At 58.9% G+C, this 23,073-nt stretch overlaps 3 protein-coding genes across 5 annotated transcripts; 1 reads left to right on the top strand and 2 right to left on the bottom strand.

The window, feature by feature from the left end:
* Positions 1-364: 364 nt before the first annotated feature.
* LOC101880123 (lipocalin-like) lies at positions 365-3,750 on the bottom strand. The gene is made up of 7 exons (XM_005143544.3): positions 3,335-3,750; positions 2,144-2,283; positions 1,972-2,048; positions 1,763-1,876; positions 1,434-1,535; positions 1,200-1,225; positions 365-528 (listed from the first exon to the last, which is right to left on the bottom strand). The coding sequence occupies exons 1-6, from the start codon at positions 3,431-3,433 to the stop codon at positions 1,200-1,202; spliced, it is 558 nt and encodes a 185-aa protein (XP_005143601.1). The 5' UTR covers positions 3,434-3,750; the 3' UTR covers positions 365-528.
* Positions 3,751-5,968: 2,218 nt separating this feature from the next.
* Positions 5,969-8,365, bottom strand: C8G (complement C8 gamma chain). 3 transcript variants are annotated; one of them, XM_034067326.1, is made up of 6 exons: positions 8,161-8,365; positions 7,707-7,777; positions 7,286-7,393; positions 6,890-6,991; positions 6,597-6,635; positions 5,969-6,157 (listed from the first exon to the last, which is right to left on the bottom strand). In XM_034067326.1, the coding sequence occupies exons 1-6, from the start codon at positions 8,304-8,306 to the stop codon at positions 6,144-6,146; spliced, it is 480 nt and encodes a 159-aa protein (XP_033923217.1). In that variant the 5' UTR covers positions 8,307-8,365; the 3' UTR covers positions 5,969-6,143. The 3 variants fall into 3 exon arrangements, with proteins under 3 accessions (XP_033923217.1, XP_033923215.1, XP_033923216.1); XM_034067324.1 differs by having other exon boundaries at positions 5,969-6,635; XM_034067325.1 differs by lacking the exon at positions 7,707-7,777 and having other exon boundaries at positions 5,969-6,635; positions 8,161-8,238.
* A 1,032-nt stretch (positions 8,366-9,397) lies between these two features.
* On the top strand, positions 9,398-23,017 carry FBXW5 (F-box and WD repeat domain containing 5). Its single transcript, XM_034067323.1, has 8 exons — positions 9,398-9,691; positions 12,680-12,837; positions 13,457-13,631; positions 14,494-14,642; positions 15,965-16,448; positions 19,304-19,451; positions 20,579-20,791; positions 21,194-23,017. The coding sequence occupies exons 1-8, from the start codon at positions 9,499-9,501 to the stop codon at positions 21,438-21,440; spliced, it is 1,767 nt and encodes a 588-aa protein (XP_033923214.1). The 5' UTR covers positions 9,398-9,498; the 3' UTR covers positions 21,441-23,017.
* Positions 23,018-23,073: the final 56 nt, after the last annotated feature.

Here is a 23,073-nt window from a genome sequence, read left to right as displayed (position 1 = left end):
GAGCAGTGGGGGAGCAGGTGATGACCCACAGGGAGGGGGACAGGGATGTCTCCCAGTGCCCTGCTCTTGGCTGCTGCCTGCTGGCCCAAGGGCCTGGCAGTGCCAGCACCAGTCCCACCTCAACGAGGAGGATTTGAGCCCAGGCCTGAGCCCCACCCCAGAGTCCCCCAGAAGGGCTCGTGGCTTCCCAGGCTGCCGGCACCAGGCACAGGCCCTGCTGCCGGGGCGGATCCAGGCTCATGGCAGGGACACCATGGGGGTGGTCGGGACTGAGCCACATCCAGAGCTCACAGCCAACACCTCCTCCCCATTAACCCACTGGGGCTCCCCTCAGGATGACCCGGCAGACAAGGGGGGGGGGGTGTTGGTTTTATACAGGCTTTAATGGGTGGGGGGTACAGGTGTGGGTGTGAAGCCAGGGAGAGGGGGCTGCTGCAGTGCTGGGGGGTCCTGGGCATGGGGGGCACGGGGCAGCCACCGGCTCACAGTGCTCTCCGGGCTCCGGCCGGCAGCAGCTGGTGGGTCTGTCTGAAAGAGATGGGGGTGAGACAGGGACACACAGGGCCAGCCAGACCCACGCTGATTACATGGGCACCCACCACCCAGGGGCACCAAAGAATCAGCCATGGGACAGGTGGGGGCACGATCAGGGGTTGGAGCACCTCCCACATGGAGACAGGCTGAGAAAGTTGGGGCTGTTCAGCCTGGAGAAGAGAAGCTGCATGGAGACATCAGAGCAGCTCCACTGCCTGAAGGGGCTACAAGGATGCTGGAGAGGGGCTCTTCATCAGGGACTGTGATGATGGGACAAGGGGTGATGGGTTCAAACTGAAAGAGGGGAGACTGAGATGAGCTCTTAGGCAGAAGCTCTTCCCAGGGAGGCTGCTGAGGCGCTGGCACAGGGTGCCCAGAGAAGCTGTGGCTGCCCCATCCCTGGCAGTGTTCAAGGCCAGGTTGGACACAGGGGCTTGGAGCAAGCTGCTCCGGTGGAAGGGGTCCCTGCCCATGGCAGGGGTTGGAGATGGAGGAGCTTTAAGGTCCCTTCCAACCCAAACCTGACTGGGATTCTATGATTTTATGATCTGTGATAGCAGTAAGAGGAGCAAACCAGAGAGGGGAGAGTGATGGGGCGGAGCATCTCCAAGTACACTCATACTCCCCTGCAGGGCTGCTCTGACCTCAGTGAAGGTAGGACTCACCTAGGCAGCATCTGCCATGCATTGGTCTGCAGGAGAAAGAAAAACAGAGATCAGCTCCTCCATGGGCTGGGGGACTCCTGAGAGACCCCCATGGAGACACCCCACAGCCACATGGGTCCCTCAGGGAGGGAGGGAAAGCCTAGAGGGTCTCCTCCCTCTCAGCCCCACAGGGTACCTCTCCCAGGCTCCCACCACCCCCATGCACCCCCAGCCTTGCTCCCTGGCTGCACTCACCCGTGTGGGGCAGGATGAGGATCTCCTCGTCCGTCAGGCCCTGCTCCCTGGAGAACTGCGTGAACCTCTCCAGGCGCTCAGGACCAAGCTCCTCTGTGCGGCCTGCAGCCAAGAGCAGGGTGAGAGGCAGCCCCCCCCGGCACCCCCGAGCGCTGCTGCAGTGCAGCCCAGCAAGGGACAAGCAAGCAGAGGTGCCAGACCCTGACACCCCATGGGTCACCCCAACTTGGGAGATGCTGCTGCCCTTCTCCCATGGGAGAGATCCCCCACTGAGCACATCCTGCGGCTGCTGGGGGGCAGGCTGCACAGAGGTCCCTGGGCACACGTACTGTAGAGCAGCACCATGGTGGAGGGGCCGGTGCTCTTGGAGATCTGGGTGGCCATCAAGGCGTACTCCTCGTAGTTGGTCTCCACCACACGGATGTCGTGCTTGCTGCCCCAGCCTGCGGGGATAGGAAGGGCCCAGCTCAGCACTGGGGTGCTCCAGTGAGGCCAGGAGCAGGTCCCTGCAGTGCTGGGCTGGGAGCTGGGCACGCACGTGGGCTGGTGTAGCTGAACCGCCCCGGCTGCTCCGTCCTGGTGTAAAGGCTGTTCCTCTTCTCGCACTGGTCACCCCTAGGGAGTACAACACGAGGGGCCGGGGGGGATGCTGCAGCCCACACATAGCCACAGGCATGGCAGCATTGCCCACCCCCTGCCCATGCCCATACTTGGGGTAGGTGGTGGTGACTTCCAGGCTCCCATCTGCGGTCTCAGAGATGACCGTGGTGCACATCTTCATCAGATGCTTCTTCTCCTTGAACCAGCTGGAGTTGGAGGCCAGGCCAATGCTGAACCACTTCCCCGTGAGCTGCACACAACCTCTGCTCAGTCATCGGCTGCACACAGACCCCATCTCACCCCCTGGCCACCAGCCAGCCACAGCCCAGGCCACCTCCCCCTCCCCTGCTGGCCCCACTGCAGGATGGGGTTCTGGGTCCTTGTCCCCATGGAGCTGCTACAGCTCCTGGTGTCCACAAAACCCACAGGCCAGGAGACCCCTGGTGCAGGATGTGCCTGGCACTTGGGGTGTTTCCTTCCTCTTCGCCCCAAGCCAGGGAGGGGGTGACAGCATTGCCTGGCTCCAAAATGCCATTTCAATACATCTGGAGGCCCAAGGAGGGGTCAGGACACCGGGGCCAGCACAGCTCATCCCAGCCTGGTCCCTGCAGGTACCAGCTTGGTACACTCAGAGGGGCACCATCAGCCCTGGAGATTGGTGGTGTTGGGACCACCCTTGCAGGACCCCCATCCCTGCAGGACGTGCCTCCATCCCCAGCACCTCCCTGGATGGCTCCAGGGGCTGTGGGGTTGGGCCCCTCCAATGTACAGCCAGGCCAGGTCTGTCCTGCTCTGGGTGCTGCCTGTCTGGGCGGTTACTGCAAGCACCCTGAGCATGCCAGCACAGAGGGGTGGGAGGGCAGAGGGTGTGTGGGGCACCCCAGCCCTTGGTCTTCTGGGACACTGGGCTGGGCAAATGGGGTTTGTGTTGGGGTGGGAGATCCATGGCCCATCCCCATGGGCTACCTCAAACTAAGATTGCTCTTATCAGCCCTCCTGTAGCATCCCTGTGTACCCACACCCACTCCACACTGCAGGACACACTGTGTCCCAGCTCCACACATATTCAACCCTGCATCCCCCATGGAGCCACCAAACCCCAGTCACGGGGGCTTCGTAGGGATTGGGGTCCTCAGGGCCAGGGTCTGCGTGAGCACCCCACACACAGCCCCCCTGCCCGTCCCAGTGTTGGGGCCACCTTGGCCCCACATCCACCTGCAACACCCCCTGCACACGTTTCCAGGGCAGGGATCCCCCCCAGACACCCCAAACCCCCATCACCCAGAGTGATGCGGGGTCACCTTGTCCTGCTGGAAGTCGGCTTGCACGGGGATGGTGTCCTGAGCGCGCAGAGCCCCGAGCAGCACCAGCCCCAGGAGGCTGAGCAGCGCAGTGCGCATGGCTGCTGCCAGCAGGGCCGGGCCGAGCAAAGCGGAGCGGAGCCGAACCGAACCGAACGGAGCCGGGTGCAGTCGAGCGGAGCCGAGCCGAGCCCAACGGAGCTGGGCGGAGCCGGGCCGGGCCGAGCGAGAGGAGCTGCGGAGCTGCCGCAGAGCCCCTCTTTATGGGCTGGCTGCGCGGGGGCCCCGGGGGGACCGGCCCTGCCTCCCCCTGTGCGTTATGCAAGCGGGAGCGGGGCCCAGAGCTGAAGCCAAAGGGCAAGCAGAGACCCTGCGAATGTTTCTCTCCTGGTGAGATGCCGGGATTGCCTGCGGGTGCCGAACTGCCCCGCAGCAGCACCACAGCCTGAGCCAGCGCCATGCGCTGCAGCCTGCGCGGGCAGGGCCGGGGCCAGGGCTTGCTGGCTGCGCCCACCGCTGCAGCGTGGGTTCACTGAGAGAGGGGCCTGAGCGAGGTGTGGGAACGTCAAATGCTCACATCGCCACTCGGAACTTGACACCTCAGGGTGTTTCTCCAGGATCCCCTGCCCTGCCCTGCTCCACGTCCCTGCATCATCCATGGAAGCATCTCAGCCGTATCAGGGTTCAGCCCACCACTGTGCAACCCCAGTCCATGTCGATGGTGAGCTGGGGGTGCTGGGGGGAGACGGTGCCCAGCCCCCTGGGGACCAGCACACAGCAAGGGACCAGAAGTGCTTCAGCCCAGCCATGCCACCCAAGAGGGGCTGCTAGATACCCTCCCCCTCGGTTTGTGGCCACCAGCAGACACTGAACTGTCCTCCCTTTTAATGAGGGCATACACAGAGCACCTGTAGGGTGAAGGCAGGGGATGAGCACGGGTTTTCAGCAGCTGCTATGGGTCTGGCACAGTCTAGGCAGGGCTGGCCATGCTGGGACGAGCATCAGCCCTTGGCTCAGCCCTGCCAAGGCAAAGCTTTACATAAGAAGCATGTTGTGTTTTCACAGCGGCTGTTCCTCCGCGGGCAGGCCCCCCTGTCCCAGCACATTCCCTTCCCCGCACCCAGCTGCGCCCAGCTCAGCCCCGGCTCCATGGATTTATTAAAACAAAACAAAAGCTGAGCCAGGCAGGACTGAGCATCACGAGAGCCCGGCTGGGGCCTCCCCACACGCTGGGTTGGGGGCTCAGCCCCTGCCCAAGCTCCCCCTCGGGGTGCAGAGTGCCAGGAAGGGCTCTCTCCATTGTGCACCAGAGGCATGGAGCACCCATGGGTGCACTGTAGCCCTGTGCACACGAAGCCCTCCAGTTCCCGGGGTTCCCCAGCCCCCTTTCCAGACATCTCCCAGGGTTGGTAAAGCTCAGGCTGGCCAAGGAGTTGGGTGGCAAAGCTGGGTGCAAGCTCGGGACCTTGGCGACACAGGGGAGCACTGTCATGAGGCAGGGCTGAGGGATCACTGCAGTGCCTGGATACAGACACTCAGGCAAAACCTGGGGGTTGGCACCCCAGAAACGGGTTCATCCAGATGAGTGCACTGGGAGGTCCTGGGGTCCAAGCCAGCTCCCCAGGGTGGAGGGCAGCCCTCCCCCCACCTCCCATTGCAGCCGCTTGTGGGGTGTAGAGCAGAGACTGACCCAGCCCTGCAGCCCCTGCTCTGCCGGGGGGGGGGGGGGGTTCATGGGCACAGCTGCCCCGCACGTGGGCCAGGGGCTGGCGTGGGGCGAGTCACGTGCAGAGCCTTACATAAACCCTTGATAAACAACATGTGTTACCGGTATCGCTGCCATTGCGAAACCCCGGCCCCTGGGTTGCAGCGTGACCGGGCCCTGCCTGGCCCCATCTCATCCCATCCTCTGCCTGCAGTGGGGAATCAGCACCAGAACACCCCAGCCCAAGCATGTGGCAGGACAGCCTTGGTCGGACTCAACACATGGGGCAGATGGGTCCTGTAAGGGCTCCTCTGCCCTGGTTGCTCACCTAATCCAAGCCCCCACAGCCCCTGCAGCTGGCTCTGAGCGTGAAAAGTACACCCCTGCCCCGCTGGGGGGAGGGGGGAAGGGAAGATGTAGGCAGTGTTGGCAGGCGCTGGGAAGCACTCACAGGCAGGATCTGGTGCAGGCAGCAGCTCTACAGTGAACACATTCCACAAGGTTGGGGCAGGGAATGCAGAGTTTCACTGCCCAGAAGGCTTGTGAATGAGAAGCAGGATCCCTCCTCTGGGGTGCCTGAGGAAACTGCTGGCTTGCCCCAGGGGAAGGTAGATCCTGTGCCAGTCCCCAGCACCCCCAGCCCCACGGCACCAGCACGGGGCTTTCCCTCACTCAGGGTTAACCAGGAACTGCCACGATTCCTCCTCACTGTCCCATGGCTGGGACGGGGCTGCATGGATGGGGCTGCACGGATCCCTCCAGCCACACTTCCCAACTGGGAGCACTGGCAGCCCCACTGTGGAGGCAGCCATGGCCTTGCTGGGGCACACCAAGGGGTGACTTGCCTGGACACAGACTCTTCTCAGAGGCATTTATTGGGGTGTCATTGCTGCTGCAGGCACAAGGATGCAGAACACAGTGTGACACAAACCTGGCAGGGGCAGAACAAGGACCCACATGGCTGCCAATGCCGCTGGAGGAGATGGGGAGCCCCAGGAGCAGCAATAGGGTCTGACCAAGCCTGAGCTCAGTCCTGTGTGGCCATGGGCAGCTGGATGAGGTGAAGGCTGAGCACTGAGGACCTCCTGGCAACACCATCTGCATCTACAGCTTTGTTTCTGGAAGGGAAAGGGAAGTGCTGAGGGGCTAGGGAGATGTCCAAGCCCAGCACAAGGGCTGGAGACCCACCCCCAAGCACCAGTGACAACTGATGGAGCTGTCCTTGGGGACCCCAACCCTCACCCAGGGGTGTCCCTGTCCCAGACCAACCCTCACCCCTGGAAACACCACTAAAATCCCACTAAACCTGCCTGACCCATGTGGGGAGTGAACAGGACTTTGTTTTGCCAGCATGCACCTGATGCCCATCTTGGCTGCTGGTCTGCCACCTTCTTGCCTGTCTTGGGGTCCCCCAGCAGGACCACATGGGTGTGGTGAGGGTCTGAACCCTCTGTGCCCAGCTCCCAGCCAGGGCAGGAGAACCCATGTGCTGCCCTATGTGGGGCCAGGCCTGGCCCATGGGGGGACCCAGTGCATCGCCTGGACCCCACAACTCACCATCGAGGACGTGAAATTCATCTGTGGAGTCACAGAACCCTGTAAGAGACACAGCCCAGGGGATCACCTTGCCTGGCCCCAGCCCTGCATCCAGAGACACTGCGGGGCACAGCCCAGTCCCTGCACCTCTGGCACTGGGACAGATCCCAGCTGTGGCCCTGCTGTGGGTGACACGGGGCCACAAGCTCTTCAAACCGATGTGGATGAGCCTCTCCTCCCAACGCTGCCCAGCCCCTGGTGCTGGTCTCTGGATGTTGGTGCTCCCAGGTCCCAGGGGACTATGTGCCACCCACCGTACGTAGGGAAGTAGTAGGTCACATCTTCGCTCAGGCCCACAGCCCTCAAACGCTGCTCAAATTTGTCTATGACAGCATCGCTGACCTGGCTGCTCCGTCCTACACAAGGAGATGCCATCGGTGGCCTCAAGCCCTGCCTGTCCCTGCCCCAAAGCCCACCCTGCCCCTCTGGCAAGGCTTGGGACCAGAGAAGGGTTATTGGTTCCCCCCTGTCTCCCCTCCAGCATCATCTGGGGACAACTGCCCATCTGGGACCAGGGGCCCTGGGGACAGCCATTCCTGTGTCCGGGTGCTCCAGGGCTCCCACAGGCAGCTCCTGGTCCCAGCCCGGGTTTCCCACCTTTCTGCCACCCCTGTCCTTCATGTGCCACAAGCCCCAGAACACTGACCCACCATAGAGTTTGACTGAGATGTTCCGGCCCTTCTGGTAATAGAGGATGGCATAACTGCTGTGGTCTGTCTCCCCCACCACCATGTCCACCTTGCTGCCATGGCCACGGCCTGGGAAAGACAGGAAATAGCCCTTCTTAGTCCCAGTTAATCCTGGTTAGCCCCAGCACCATCCAGGGGCCTTGTTTCACCACAGGGGAGGTGTACGAGGGGTGAAAATTGAGGCCAGCCCCATAGGATGCTGTTCCCTATGAGTAGGCACAAGCTCATGGTGCTGTCTGTGATGGACCTGGAACTGGGACACTCTGAGATCCTACAGTTGAGACACTGGGAGGCCGGACGCCAGTCCCAAATCCCTGTCGAGAGCAGGAGTGGGGGCTCCAGCTCCATGGTCCCTGCTCCTCCCCAGCCCAGCCTCCCTCACCCTTCAGGAGGAAGTGTCCATGCGCCTGGGCAGGGAGGTAGCGCTGCCTGATCTCCCAGCATATCCCATCCCTGTTTGAGGAGAGAAGGAGGTTGTTGGCACAGCCTGGGGAGGACCCTGCCCAGGCTCCTGCCCACCCTCCTTGCCAGGGCACACACTGGGCAGGGTTTCTCATCCCAGAGCCTCAGTTTCTGAGAGCCTGGCCACCCCCACACGACCCAGGCTGGTGAGCCCAATCCCACCCCATGCTGGTGGCCGGGTTCCAGCCCACCATGGCCCCAGCTTCTAGCACAAAGCATCCCACAGGAGATCACTTTGCTCTGGGCCAGCTCTCTCCTCCTTGGAGCCTGGCTGGGGCACTGGTCCTGCTCTGACCTGCCTGCAGTGTCCCTGTCCCATCCATCATCCCTCATCCCAGCCCCTGCCTGTGGCCCTGGTGCACAGTTTCACTCACAGCTTCCTGAAGGTGCTGATGTCCAGGCTCTGCCCATCACCAGTGGTCACCGTCACTGCTGTGGCCTCCAGCCGGTGGCTGTGCTCAGCCAGGAAGCTGCAGCGGGAGGCCATGCCAACCAGGAACCACCTCCCTGCCAGCTGCATGGGACCGGCTGGCACCGAGGGACACACCACTGCCCTGGGTGCCACCACCCCACTGCCCTCAGCACCAACTCCCCCAAGCACCCTCCTCTGTGGTTGGAAAGAACAGAGCGGAGCCCGGAGTGCACAGAGGCTGCGGGGGGTGGCACAGGGGAAGGGTGCTCGAGGGGCACCGAGCACTGCCAGACTCAGCACCAGCACTGGCTGCACTGGCCCCGGGGCTGAGGAGCCGGGGTCTAGCGGGGCAGCAGCCGCTGGGCCGGGACCTGCCTCCAGGGCAGAGCTCAGGGCCGAGCTGGGCTCCTGCGGCCCCTGTCTCGGGGCAGGAAACGCACCGGGGGGCTCAGCCCAGGCTCAGCCTGCAAGGGCAGGTCTGGAGGGTGACGCTGCAGAGCTGGACCTCGAAGGGGACCCACAGAGGAACGAGCTGAGCTCCAGCCCCAGAGGACCGCCCTGGCACGGTCCCTCACCTCGGGCAGTCTGAGCTCCGCCGGGACCGCTACCTTCTCCAGCAGGCTCTGGGGAGGGGGCGGCCGCCGCCTCGGGCCCTGCCCCAGCCCCGGCGGGGCGGCGAGGAGCAGGGCGAGGAGCAGGAGCGCGGCCCGGGACAGCATGGTGCTGGTGAGCGGAGCGGGGCTTGGAGGTAAGGGGCTGAAAGCGGCGAGGGCAGGAGGGCCCCGAGGGAAGCCGGGAGCTGGAGCCGGGCCCGCGGGGCTGCGGGCAGGGCCGGGCTGTGCCGCAGGGGTGCGGGGGGGCCGGGACTGGATGGAGCAAGAGGTGCCCAAATCGACCCCGGGGACACAGGGACCTGGACCCCGGCGTGGGAGGGGCCTGATGTGATGGGGAGGAGTCGGGGGGCGTGGTCTACAGAAGGGGCGTGGCCTGCCGGGAGGGTGGGGTCTGGTCGCTGTAGGGGCGGGCAATTGGGAACGAGCTTGCCACGTTCGGCTAGCGGGGCCTAGCGCTCTGTTGGGGGCTCTGCGCTCGATCTCTCCGGCCTTGCGGCAGAGAGCGGAGCGGTGATTGGAGGGCGGGCCGGAAGTGCGGGGTGGGGCGGCGGAAGTGCTGAGGGGGGTGGGCGGGGCCAGCGGGGCCGCCGAGGGGTGGCAGGGAGCCCGGGGGTGCTCGGTGCGGGGCTGTGGCCGGGCAGGGTCTCAGGCCCGTTCGTTTGCAGGCGCGGCGGCAGAATGCCACGATGGACGCGGGCGGCGGCCCTCTCCTCCCTGACAGCGTCCTCTACGAGATCTTCCTCTACCTGGACCATGTAGACGTGCTCTCGGTGGGGCTGGTCTGCCAGCAGTGGCACGCTGTGGCCCGCGACGAGTTCCTGTGGAAGGAACTCTTCTACCGCTACTACCGCATCTCCCGAGAGGTGCCCCGGCACCCAGGTGCGCGGCCGCGGGGGGACAGGGCTGGTGGGGTTGCCCTCCTTGGAGCTGCCGGGAGGTGCCCGGCGCCGGGGCCTCCAGTGGCTCTGCGAGATGTGGTACCCGTGTGATGGGAGCCTGAACTCATGTCGTGAGCCAGGAGGGGAAAGTTCTCTCCCTCTCTGCTGCTCAACCCATTGTCCTTTGGTGCTGTGGGTGATGAGCCCTTGAACCGTGTCACATTAGCAGTCTATACGGCTGGGTGGTGAGGTGCACGTGAAGGGCTGTGGAAGTACCCAAACCCTTCAGAAAAGGGAATCAGATGATTGAAAATACTTCAGCTTTCTTTTCCCAGCAAGGTGGTTTCTGGGTGGTCTCGAGGCAGGAGCTCTGTGGTAGTTTCTGAGGGAGATGGCAGGAACTCACCGAGTCGTGGCATGCAAGCCCAGCACAGCCCACCTGGCTCGGTGATAGTTGCTGCTGGCTTCTCCTGAGCGGGACCTCACACCAAGTGCCTGCTCCAGGCTCTGCCCCTCTCATCCAGACCAGGAAGAGCTGCAAGTGCACATTAACACGTCAGACTATTTCCATAAGATGCAGGCTCTGAAGGCAGATCTGTGCCTGCTCCGTGAGGAGGGAGGTGGGTGCACAGCCCTTTAATTGTACAGCAAGTACTAAGGCAGCAGCTGACCCACTTTGCAAGGGCAGGTTGGACTTGATCTTGATCTTGGCCTCAGCTCCCAGTAGGAAAATGACCCATTAACAGCATCATCTGAGCCTGGTCGGGCCTTCCTTCAGTAGAGCTGTCGCAGTCGGTGGTGACCAGCACACGATCATGGGTCACTTCCAAGTTGAGTGTCAGGAGCTGGGAGCAGTTTGTGCAGTCTGGAAGGGTAACCCAGCACTGTCACACCAGCAGACAGGCTTTGGGGACCTGCCGACAGGAGCCTTTGCTGTCACAGTGAGTCTCTCCTGAAGTCCAAAAAGCACATTCCCAGTGTGCTGCAGAAGTCCGGGAGGGATGTGTTCTGTCCTCAGCCCCCAGGGTGCTCATGGGGCCCCTAGCATTGGCCAAGGCAGGGGGAGTTGAGTTCTTGATCTTGAGCTGCAGTTGCTACAGGAGGATGGGAGGAAACTCCAAGGATCAAGCAGCAAGAGCCCATCTCCTTGCAGCAAGGAACATGAAGACAGGAGGACTGTCAGATGTGGCTTTGTGATTTCACATGTGCAGACCCTGGGAACTCCATAGAGTTGAGGACATTCCTTTGGGTTTTACTGAGGCTCTTTAGCCAGGCTCATTCACTTCCAGCCTCCTTGAGAGAGTTAGGAAGCTGCTAGCATTGTTATTCAGCACTCATTGGGATTGTGCAGCTGGTGGATCTCAGTAACGTATTTGGACACCTCCCAGGCTGTGCTTCTGAAGTTGTGAGAGCCCCCATGGGGCAGGGGGTGGCTGCAAGGCAGACATGGGCTGAAGCAGGAGCCTGGGGAAAAGCCCTAGGTCTGCCTGCCCTAGGTAGCTCTGTGGAATCCAGTGGGCCTTGTAACAGGGGATGTTGGGGTTCCTTGGCCACATGGGATCTGTCGAGGCTGCTTTGCGGCCGGATGGGCTGGGACCAAGAGCTTCATAGGTTAGTGAGCAGTGGAGGGTGTCCTGGCAATGAGCAGCTCCCTGTCTGCAAGAGTAGGTGCCTCCTGGGCTGCAGTGAGTTCCAAAATCCCTCAGTCCTGTTCAGTGTAACCAGGAAAGTTGGCCCTTATCCATGTATGTGTCTAATACTCTTTGTTTCCTTGAGATTTGCTGCTGCAAGAGGTCTCTAGGCTGCCTTAAGGGGCACTTGATTGAAAGTCCTCTTTATTTGTCTCTTTATTGGCTGTCAGTGTGACTTCTGTGAGAGTGCTCCAGGCTTTGCTGCAGCGCTCCTGCTCTGTCCTGGCAGCCTGGATCCAGCTCCCACTCTTCCTCTTTTTTCTCTAGTCTCTTTATCTCATGGAGATGTTGTTTTCCTGGTCCCATACCCTTTCTGGAACTTTCTTAACTCTGTGTTAGACAAGATAAAGATAAGCAGAGTGGAGCCCAGTACCCTGAGGTATTGGGCTTCTCTCTCATCACATGATGGATTTGTTTGCACTGTGCTGGAGCACATCTGCAGCTCTGATGCTGTTGTGCCTGAGCAAGTATTTTGTTCCATAGCTCTGCTCCGGTGTTTCTTGCAGGGGTTGATAGAGCAGTGACATGGTCCAGAGGTGTCTGTTCACTGCAAGAAACTGATTTTTTCTGTGTGTGAGGGGGAGTCGGAAAGCTCCAGAGAAAGCTGTTCAAGCCCCTTAAAAACTCGGCTGGAGCTGTGGGGATGATGCTGCCCCATCAGCAGAGTAGGCAGGGACACCTTCCACCGGAGCAGCTTGCTCCATGTCCCTGTGTCCAACCTGGCCTTGAACACTGCCAGGGATGAGGCAGCCACAGCTTCTCTGGGCACCCTGTGCCAGCACCTCAGCACCCTCACAGGGAAGGGCTTCTGCCTAAGAGCTCATCTCAGTCTCCCCTCGGGCAGGTTCAAGCCATTCCCCTTGGCCTGTCCCTACAGGCCCTTGTCCCAAGCCCCTCTCCAGCTTTCCTGCAGCCCCTTTAGGCACTGGAGCTGCTCTCAGGTCTCCCCTTCAGGAGCCTTCTCTTGTCCAGGCTGCCCCAGCCCAGCTCTCTCAGCCTGGCTCCAGAGCAGAGCTGCTCCAGCCCTGGCAGCATCTCCATGACCTCCTCTGGCCTCACTCCAACAGCTCCACGTCCCTCTTGTGCTGCTGCCCCAGAGCTGGATCAGGGCTGCAGGAGGTTTCTCCCCACAGTGTAACAGAGGGGCAGGATCCCCTCCCTGAGCTGCTGCTCATGCTTTGGGGGTGCACTCAATACACAGGGGGGTTCAGGTATGCAAGTCACAGTCAGGACTGTGAATGCTGTGTTGCTTCCCTCCACTTTCATTCCTGTGCCATGTGCCTGCTCATGTGTTACAGCTGCTGTCTCCTGGTATGATGAGTTCCAGAGGCTCTACGATACTATCCCCTGTGTGGAAGTGCAGGCCCTGAAGGAGCACAATGACCAGGTTTTGCACCTCAGCTTTTCCCATTCTGGCTGTTTGTTTGCGTCATGCTCCAAAGACTGTACTGTCAAGGTAAAGTGTCAGCCTTCCCCTTGCACAACCCTTCCAGCTTTGATTTAGTGGGGCTCAGCCACAAGAGCAGCCTTTAGGAAGTCTGGAGAGGAGAGGTTTGACTGGGTGTCCCTGGACTTAGGCCTCTTCCTGCAATGCTGAGTTGTTCTCCAAACCACAGAACTAATGGCTCTTGCAAATGTAGCCTTGAGGGCTGTGGATTCCAGCTCTGGTCCATGTGAGGGTGGCCAAGGCACCTGCCTGGCTCAGGCTGCTTCCTAGGTGGAAACCAGTCCCCTGTTGTGTTGTGGGTCTCATAAAGAGTGTGGAGATAATGATCCAGATGTCTTGCTTGAGGGTTGTCTTGGGAGAAATCTCTCTGAACATGCTGAAAAATCCAGCTGTGACAGTGCCATTCACTCTACTGGCTGGGGGAGCAATCCTGTACTGAACTTTCTCCAGAGCTGCTGACCATTTTCTGTCAGGGGAATGGACAGGGAAGTCAGGACCGGGAGGCAGTTAAATGGGGTCTTTGATGCTGGCTTTTTTCTTGGCCTGATGAGTGCTGGCAGAACAGATAAAGTGGAGCCACACTCGGGCTTCTCAGCAACTTCCTGTCTGTCTGTCCATCTGTTTATAGATCTGGAGCAATGAGCTGGACATCTCCCTGCAGCACAGCTCCAACATGAGGCCATACAACTGGAGCTACACACAGTTCTCCCAGTTCAATTCTGACGACTCGCTTCTCCTGGTGTCCGGTGTCTTTGTGGGGCCTCATAACTCCTCCTCAGGAGAGATTGCTGTAATCAGCATGGGTAAATGTCACCCTCTCCCTCACTGGGGTGCCTGGGAAGTCTAAAGCGGTGGGTGCTGGGGTTCTCTTCCTCTTGTGGTGTGTAGTGGCCTTGACCTCTGCTTGTCCTGCTTTCTACCATCTGTGCAGAGGGTTCCACATCACAGTTTCATAGGGTAAACCTTATGGATACCCTCAGCTCTGACATGGTGTGACCACATCATCACCTAAGAGTAGTGTGGCATATGTTTATTCTCACTTCAGCTCTAAGTGACAGTCTGGGCAAAGCAAGAGTTACCCACATAACCTGTTGTCTTTGAACCACCATTTCTGACTCAAGTGGTGCTAGTCCCACCCTGGGCTTTCTGAGGCTCATTCATCTGGGTTTGCTTCATCTCTTCTGCTACAGTTCTGTGAAGCTCCCAGATCCCAGCTGTGTTGTCTCTCACCACCTCAGTGTGCCAGAAATTGAGGGGTGCTCCTAAATGCACATATGTCCGGCTCAGTAAGGCCCTGAGCCCCAGGGGTGGGAGTGAAGATGTTCTGTACATGTTTGACTTGTTCTTGTAATTGGGGTGTCTGCTTTGAGCCATGCTTGGAGAAGGGTTCTGAGATTAAATTGCTCTTTCCTCTGGCTGCCCTTTTACTCTGGTTTCCCTTGTGCTTGCTCTCCTCACACACTGCTGTGGGAGAGAGAAATATCTATCTTCATAGGAATGACTGGAAGCTGGATGGTGATTGTGCAGCATCTACTCAGCTGGCAGTGGAGGTGCTGCATCAGAGCCTCTTCTGGGGAGGCTTGAATCCATCTCCCATGTCTTCTGACACAGTCTCTCTAGGGCCAGGAGCCATCTCCTCATGCTCGTGTTTCCCCTCCCTTGCAGAGAACTTCACACTGCTTTCCAGGGTGAGGAATAAGCCCTACGATGTGTTTGGCTGCTGGTTGAATGAAACCAACTTGATCTCTGGCAATCTGCACCGGATTGGGCGTATAACCTCCTGCTCTGTGCTGTGGCTGAACAACGCTTTCCAGGTGAGGTGCCTTTGTTCCAGCTTCACAGGCAGTGCAGCTTCCTGCTGGCTCCTGGGGGAGGAAAAGCTGCAGAGGAAGTGCAAGTGGGAAGGAATGGCCCAATCCTCCTGTACTCCCTGTTTGTCTTCTCTGAGTTGCCCTCAGGATCCTGAGCTTAAGGCAACCCTTGTGTGAGGCTTCTCCACACTAGGTGTTGTGGTACCCATTACAATATTCTAACTCTACTTTCACATCCCATTAACTCTTGTCCCATTAATTGGGATGCGAACTTGACTGCAGTGCCTTAGAGCATTTGTTGCTCAACAGGAGAGTGGCTGGAGCACAGAAGGGTTGGTGAGGTCCTTGCTAACATGAAGCTGGGCTTGGGAGAGCTGGAGCCTGGCATGTACCCGATCAGTGGCCATTCTCCTACTTGGCAGCTCAGTGTGTTATTTCTGAGAGCCAGAGGCAGCTGAGAGCCTAAGCTCATCCCTGCCTGTTGTTGCTGAGGGTTTTGCAGGCCAGGTGCTGGCTCTGGTGCTGTGATGAAACCTGGAGATCAGTGTGAGCTGCCCTTACACTGCTTGTTTGCTGCTTGTCCATTCTCTGGCATTTTTCCTGCTCAGGCGTGTTCTTCTTCCATGTTTTTCATCTCAGTGTCACAGCTGCTTATCCCACTGTTTGTGGTTTTTAACATGAACAGTTGATGCTGGCCCTGTGTGAAATCCATGCAGAGATCCTTCCCATAACCACATCTGTTTCGCTCTGATACTACAGCACTAACTCTTCCATCCCCATGAAGTGAGGAAGCACCTTGCCCACGGTGTCCAGGGGTGTTGAATCGCGGCTGCAGAATGCCAGGGCAGTCGGGTAGGAAAAGACCTGCTGCTTGTATCTGGGAGCAGATAACCAGGGTGGTTCTGCACGGGTGAACTGCAGAACATGGAGGTTTCCTGCCTCTGCTGCTTGTAGGCCAGAGAATGGTACTTTGTGCTGCGCTTGTGTTTTAGAGGCCTGTCCTGGAATTCTTCTTACACCTCAAGCAGCACCAGCTGATAGCCTCAGCTGCAGGTGGCAGCATGGCTGCTCAGCATCTGTTTCCCACCTCCAGCCTGCAGGAGTTTTGTGTCTCAGTGTGCCCACCTCCAGGATAGGAAGAAGTGCCACAGAGCTGGCCAGCCTTGGGGCCAGTTCTCATGGTCCCTGCTCCATGTAGCAGTGCAGAGATGTCGGTGTGTGGCTGGTGTTGCTGTGCCAACTCACAGGTTCAGCAGGTTGCTCTTGGTTTGAGCTTTAGGAGGGACCCAAGATGGTTCCTGATTACTTTTTCCTTCTGCTTGCAGGGGATAGAGTCCGAGAATGTGAATGTAGTGAAGAGACTGTTCAAAATCCAGAACCTGAACGCCAGCACTATCCGGACGGTGATGGTGGCTGACTGCAGCCGCTACGATTCCCCAGACCTGCTCCTGGACTATGAGGAGCAGCTCGCTGCCTCCACCTCCACCTGCCCCGTCTTTGATCTTGGCAGTGACAGCGAGGAAGAGGAGGCCAAGCCCAAGCAAGCTCCGGAGCCAGCAGTACAGGAATTGCTGGATGACGTGGGTGTGCCAGCAGAGGATGGGCTGCAGCAGCTCTTTGATGATATCATGGAGGGCCGGGTGAGGCCTGCCATGACCGACACAGAGCTCGAGACAAAGGTGGCTGAGCTGTTCGTACGCAACAGAACTAAACCCCCTGAGCTGAACCTGCTCTCCACAGACAGCAACAGCAAGACAAAGTACTTAATTTTCACCACAGGATGCCTCACCTACTCCCCACACCAGATAGGTAAGGTTGAGGTCTGAGCCCAGGGCACACCAGCTGCCCTTGGGGCATGGGCTGAATTTGAATCTGGAAAAGATCTGGTTTTTTTTTTTGCTGCCTGTTTGTGGCAAGTGAGTTGCAGCTTTGTTGAGGCCATTGGGATCTCGATACAGGAGGCTTTTGAGGTGCCCCCAGTCACTGAAGGGGGTTCCACCTTGCAAGTGCTTGCCTGAGGGTTTTGTTGTTACCAGACGTGTGGCCAAACAATAAAGTCATGGTGAGGGCTGAGTAGAAGATCAAGAAGGACTTCAGGACATCAGCCATGGGTCACGCACCATGTGTGGATGTGAAGGGTTGTGATTGTTCTGATGGGAGTGTGTGGAAGGGCCTCAGTCATGTTCTCATGTGCAGGTGCAGAGGGCATCAGGGTAGGGCTAGTTTGAGCAGCTTGGAGCTCACGTGTTGTTTGCACAGTGCCACTCAGCTCTGGGAGATGGTGCTCTGCCTGCTCTGAGCCTAGCCTGCCTCACCTCCTGCCCACTGTGTGGTAACCCACCACCATTTGGCCTTTTGGGGCACCCCTGGTTTGTTTTGCAGCTGCCCCAGTGGGTGTTCCCATGGGAAGCTGGTGCCAGGCAGTTTGTGGTGCTCGGCCTCTCTGTTCCATAGGGTACAAGGGGCTGTATCTCCAGCACATGCCAGACAATGGCACTGCTGGTGACCTTGTTCATCCAGTGCTCTCTTGTCAAGGCACTGGGACTCGCAGAGCCTGAATTTATGGGAAGTAGGTACAGTGGTGAGCAGAAGCAGGTAGTCCAGCTGTTTCTCCAAAAGCCCCTAAAGCTAGCAGAGAGGTTCAGTGGAAAGGACTAGACAGATCAGTAGAAGGGGGGGGGGGGCAGGGATTGCTGCTTTCAGGCAAGAAGACTCTTCTATAAAGCCTGACAGTTTCAGTTCCTTTTGCTGCTTGCACAATTACAGCCTCACTGCTGCAGACTCTTCTGACCTTCCTGTTACTTGGTCCTGCACCAGCACAGCCCAGGGAGAGGCAGTTTCCAAAGCTGAGGCCAGCTTGGAGAAGAGTCACTTGGTCTTTGTACATCTAAGTTGGGAATGTGACCGGACTGAGTGTGGCTCTGCCCCGTGCTCCTCCCCACCACCAGGTCTTCAGCTGGATGTGGTGGACCTTGCCCTGCGTGGTGGGTGGCAGCTCAGCCCTGCACCCAGCCCCATATCTGCATCCACTGACCTCCAGCAGAGCCCCCAGGGCTGTGGGCTCTGGTGCCTTTGAACTGCCTCCAGGAACTCCCTGGCTGGTGGCCAGTGCTGGCAGCACCGACTGGCTCCTGGGGGGGATGAGCCATGGCTCTGCTGCTCTCCAGCCATGAGTCACTGCAAGATGTTATGTTCACCCATCAGTTTGTGCATGGAACCAGCCCTTGTGCATCTGGTGTCTGCCCCAAGGAGCCAGTACTTTAAAAGAGCTCTGTTGTGCTTGCCTCTCGCCCTGCTGCTGCTGGAGCTGCTGGGCAGCAGCGCTCTCTGGTCTGATCTGTAGCACACAAGTGCTTCTGCAGGAGTTGCCTTGGAGCTCCTGTCTCCCTATTGCTTGTGGCAGGTCTGAGTCACGGGCACAGCCTCCTCTTCTGTTGGCTTGTGCAGAGGGGACACATAGCCGAGGTTGGAACTGGGAGTGCAGTGCTGTGGAAATGGGAGTGAAATGCTGGTGAGCACTGCCAGCTGGATCGGAGAATGAGTGTCCTGGACAGCCCACTTTCAGATGCAGCGATGCTGTGCAGGACCTTGGACTTGAGGTGCATTGTGGTGTCACCCCAGTCATGTTGATCTGTGGGAGAGGGCTGAAATTCAAGGTGTTTGGCAGTGATTCCTTTAGAAGGGCAGTAGGATAGGATAGGCCATCATCCAGCTCCACTTGGACCTGCTGAGGGTGAAGCCCATGTGAGCCCATGCTGAAGCTCATAGGATTCCTTCAAGAAGCTGTTGTGGATCGTTTGTGTTGGGACTTCTAGAGATGGCAGGTGACAGAGCTTGACCCATAACATGTGTCTCCTTTAGTCAAGAAGCCTTGCTTCAGAGTGTGGTGGAGGATGGACTTGGAGCGATGAGTGTCTGTGCCAGCTGGGCACTGGGCATCTTCTTGCCTGTGGAGAATCATAGAATCCCAGCCTGGTTTGAATTGGAAGGGACCTTAAGATCATCCAGCTCCAACCCCTGCCACAGGCAGGGACCCCTTCCACTGGAGCAGCTTGCTCTAAGCCCCTGTGTCCAACCTGGCCTTGAGCACTGCCAGGGATGGGGCAGTCACAGCTTCTCTGGGCACCCTGTGCCAGCACCTCAGCACCCTCACAGGGAAGAGCTTCTGCCTAAGAGCTCATCTCAGTCTCCCCTGTTCTGTCAGGTTCAAGCCATTCCCCTTGGCCTGTCCCTACAGGCCCTTGTCCCAAGCCCCTCTCCAGGTTTCCTGCAGCCCCTTTAGGCACTGGAGCTGCTCTCAGGTCTCCCCTTCAGGAGCCTTCTCTTGTCCAGGCTGCCCCAGCCCAGCTCTCTCATCCTGGCTCCAGAGCAGAGCTGCTCCAGCCCTGGCAGCATCTCCATGTCCTCCTTTGGCCTCTATCCAACAGCTCCATGCCCCTCCTGGTGCCTGTGCCTGGGCAGTGTCCTGGCTGAAAGTATCACTTGCGAGAACTCGAAGGAGCCTGGCAGGGACAGCAGCCCCTGTCTGGTTCTCCACCAGTGAGCCAGTTCTCTTTTAGCAGCAGTAAGGGAAGTCCCTTCTTGAAGCCTGGGGACCTCTACCACCTCTGCTGTCTGCAGGCAGCAGCCTGCAGATTGGCCTGATTCTGCTTTCTGTCACCAAGGGATTAAAAGGATCCTGCCCCATCAGATGACGACTGCTGGGCCTGTGCTCGGGGAGGAGAGGCGCTCGGATGAGTTCTTTGACTCACTGGATCACGTCATCGACATCCATGGGCACATCATTGGCATGGGCCTCTCTCCTGATCACAGGTGAGTGTGGTAGTGCTGGCCTCAGTGCTGGCTTCGGGACCTGCAGGGGCGGGCAGCAGCTGCTTAGGGGCTTTGTGGAGTGACCAGGAGAAGAAATTACTGTAGTGGGTGCCTGAAAGGGCAGCTCTGCTTGTTCACATCCAGTTTCTGTCCTGATGTCCTGTGTTCCCGCCTCAGCAATATTGCTTTCCTCCTCTGCACTGCTGAGCCTGAGTCAGGATAGGGTCAAGCAGGGAGCTTTGTAAGAGTGAAGAAACGGCTTGCACACTGTCTTGTTCCCGAGGCAGATCAATCCCAGCCTGGTTTGTGTTGGAAAGGACCTTAAAGCTCCTCCAGCTCCAACCCCTGCCACGGACAGGGACCCCTTCTACCGGAGCAGCTTGCTCCAAGCCCCTGTGTCCAGCCTGGCCTTGAACACTGCCAGGGATGAGGCAGCCACAGCTTCTCTGGGCACCCTGTGCCAGCGCCTCAGCACCCTCACAGGGAAGGGCTTCTGCCTAAGAGCTCATCTCAGTCTCCCCTCAGACAGGTTCAAGCCATTCCCCTTGGCCTGTCCCTACAGGCCCTTGTCCCAAGCCCCTCTCCAGCTTTCCTGCAGCCCCTTTAGGCACTGGAGCTGCTCTCAGGTCTCCCCTTCAGGAGCCTTCTCTTGTCCAGGCTGCCCCAGCCCAGCTCTCTCAGCCTGGCTCCAGAGCAGAGCTGCTCCAGCCCTCGCAGCATCTCCATGACCTCCTCTGGCCTCGCTCCAACAGCTCCACATCCCTCTTGTGCTGCTGCCCCAGAGCTGGATCAGGGCTGCAGAGGGGGTCTCCCCAGAGCACAGGAGAGGGGCAGGATCCCCTCCCTCAACCTGCTGCTCACAATCCACCACTATCCCTTAAGTTGGTTGTAATGGATTAAAGAGGCTTGGCCTAGCCCTCAGGACCCACCTTGCCAGTTCCAAACATGGCAGCAGTGTGTGTTTCCAGCAGCATGTTCCCATGTTTTAGCCTGGGTTTTGGTGAGCTGAGCCTCAAGCTCACCAAGGGCCAGAGCAGCTGCTAGGTCCCTGTGCCACCAACCTGCACATTTCCAGCTGGGGCTCCCTGAGTGCAGGAAGCTGCAGGGTCACCCCTCTGCTCCCACAGGTACCTGTACGTGAACAGCCGAGCCTGGCCCCGTGACTGCGTCATCTCTGACCCCATGCAGCCTCCCCCCATCGCTGAGGAGATCGACCTGCACGTGTTTGACCTGAAGACCATGAAGGAGGTGAAGAGAGCGCTGCGGGCTCACCGGGCCTACACACCCAATGAGGAGTGCTTCTTCATCTTCCTGGATGTCAGCAGGGACTTTGTAGCAAGGTGTGTTTGATGGGGTGGGCCTGTAAGAAAGATAGGGAGAGATTTTTTAGCAGGCCCTGTTGTGATAGGACAAGGGGTGATGGTTTTAAACTAAAAGAGGGAGATTCAGGCTGTGTATGGGAAAGAAATTCTTTACAAGGAGGGTGGTGAAACACTGGCACAGGTTGCCCAGAGAGGTGGTGGATGCCCCATCCCTGGAGACGTTGCAGACCAGGCTGGATGTGTTTCTGAGCAACCTGATCTGGTTGAAGATGTCCCTGTCCATGGCAGGGGTTTGAACTAGAGGAGCTTTCAAGGTCCCTTCTAACCCAAACTGTTCTGTGGGTGACAGGGCTGCAGACAGAGGCTGGGGGTTGGGAGCAGGCTGTCAGTGACATCCTTCATTTGTCCTGTGCACTGCAGCGGGGCAGAGGATCGCCATGGCTACATCTGGGACCGGCACTACAACATCTGCCTGGCCAAGCTGCAGCACGACAACGTGGTCAACTCGGTGGCGTTCAGCCCAGTGGAGCAGGAGCTGCTCCTCACCGCCAGCGATGACACCACCATCAAGGTGTGGCGCTCGCCCCGTGCTCTGCGCAGCCGGCAGGCCCGCAGGCCCCGGCCCAGGAAACTGCTCTTCTCCTGGCTCTTGAACCAGAAAAGCTGAACCTGGGTCCCCCTGTACCTGCAGCTTCTCACTGCAGCCACCTCCTCTGGAGCCTGCAGAGCCCAAGGCCCTGCACAAGAGACGAGCTCTGAGCGCTGAATCCCATCCACTGAGACAGGAGGGGCCCTGATAGTGGGAATTGCTTCCTCCCTGGAGCATCTGCTCCAGAGACAGAATGTAAGAGCCAAGGGCCTGCTCCTGGATAGGGGCACAGCCTGAGCTGGTCATTGCAGGATGGGTTCTCCACAGCTTCTCACAAACGCTGCTACTTGGTCACAGCTCGCTCTGGGTGAGCTCTGGTCTCCAAGAACAGACTGAGGTGCATCCCCAGCGCTGGTACTGCTGAGCCTGGGACGGGGCTGACCCCACGAGAGCTGCCCCTGCAGAGCACTTGGCAGAGCCCGGCGCAGCGCTGCTCCACTGCAGGACTCCGTTAACGTAGTTTTGTTCATGGTTTTGTCCCAAATCTCCGCAGGCAGTTGGGCTGGCTGCTGGGCAAGGCCAGCACCTGCTCCCTGAGGGCATCTTTGCCCTTGAGAGCAGCAGGGCTGGGGGGGCAGCCAGGTCCAGTTGATGCCTTCTGTTGGCAACAGCGTGTTGATCTCCCCAGTTTAAAAACTTGAGTGTGGGGAGGCTGGTGGTGACGTGGTGCTCACTTTTTCTCTCATCCTCTGCTCAGTAGCACTTCACTAAGCTCTAGCATCAGTAACACACTCCAGGGGCTCTGCTGTCCCCTCCCGGGGCAGCTGTGTCCATGGCTGGTGCTCTCTTGGTCGCCTCCCTCCCACGCTACCCAAGTCATGGCACTTTAGGTTCTCTTGGTATGCTCTCTGTGAACGGGTATAGGTGCCCATGGATGGCCGCAGGTCCCCATGGGTACCCGGGGCCCACGGCCCTCCTCTGTCTGACATGATAGTTGAATAAGCTTCCCCCTGGGTTTGGAGATGGGGCCCTCACAGCTGGTGGAGCTGCAGTACTCGGACCCATGTTGATTGTATCTGCCCCTGAGGCTTTCCTCACTGCAGCAGGCACCTGTATGTGAGGGTCTAAAATGAAGCTCCTGCTCTTGCCCTGGCTGGGATGGGGCGCAGGAGCTGCTCCCGGGCTCCGGGCTGTGCATGAGAAGGAGCCACGTTCCGGGCAGGGCTGGGGCCTCCCCTGGGCATGGGGGCAGTTGTCTGTGCCACTCAGCCAAGGTTGTAAATAGACCTCCTGGAGGCAGTGGGCGCTGTGCTCATGCACACCGAAGGCTGCAACAGCTCCTGTGCCCTTCAGCAGGAGCGTTTGTGCCCCAGCAGGTGCCCAAGGCTTTAACCGTAGGCCCTGTCCTCAGGTTTTCTGTCATCGTAGGACTTCCAGAAACAGGAAGGTCCTTTGTGTGTGAACAGGCTCCACACTGAGCACTTGGTCAGTCACACAGCATAGGAACAGCCTCCACCTTCCTCCTACCCCAAGATTGTGCAGTCTGCTCCTTGTCTCAGTGTAACAGTGAGCAGGGCACCGAGGGGTTATGTTTGTGCTGAGTTTTGCTCTTCACTATGGCGTTGAATAAATATTCTGCTAAAGCATCTTTACAATGTTTGTTTTTCTGTTGAAGCAGAACTGAGGCCAGAAGCATCATCCTACTGTGCCT

The sequence above is a fragment of the Melopsittacus undulatus genome, chromosome 11, assembly GCF_012275295.1.
Source record: "Melopsittacus undulatus isolate bMelUnd1 chromosome 11, bMelUnd1.mat.Z, whole genome shotgun sequence".
NCBI classification, from domain to species: domain Eukaryota; kingdom Metazoa; phylum Chordata; class Aves; order Psittaciformes; family Psittaculidae; genus Melopsittacus; species Melopsittacus undulatus.
The sequence above is the reverse complement of the archived record's forward strand: the minus strand, read 5'-3'. Positions and strand labels throughout refer to the sequence as shown.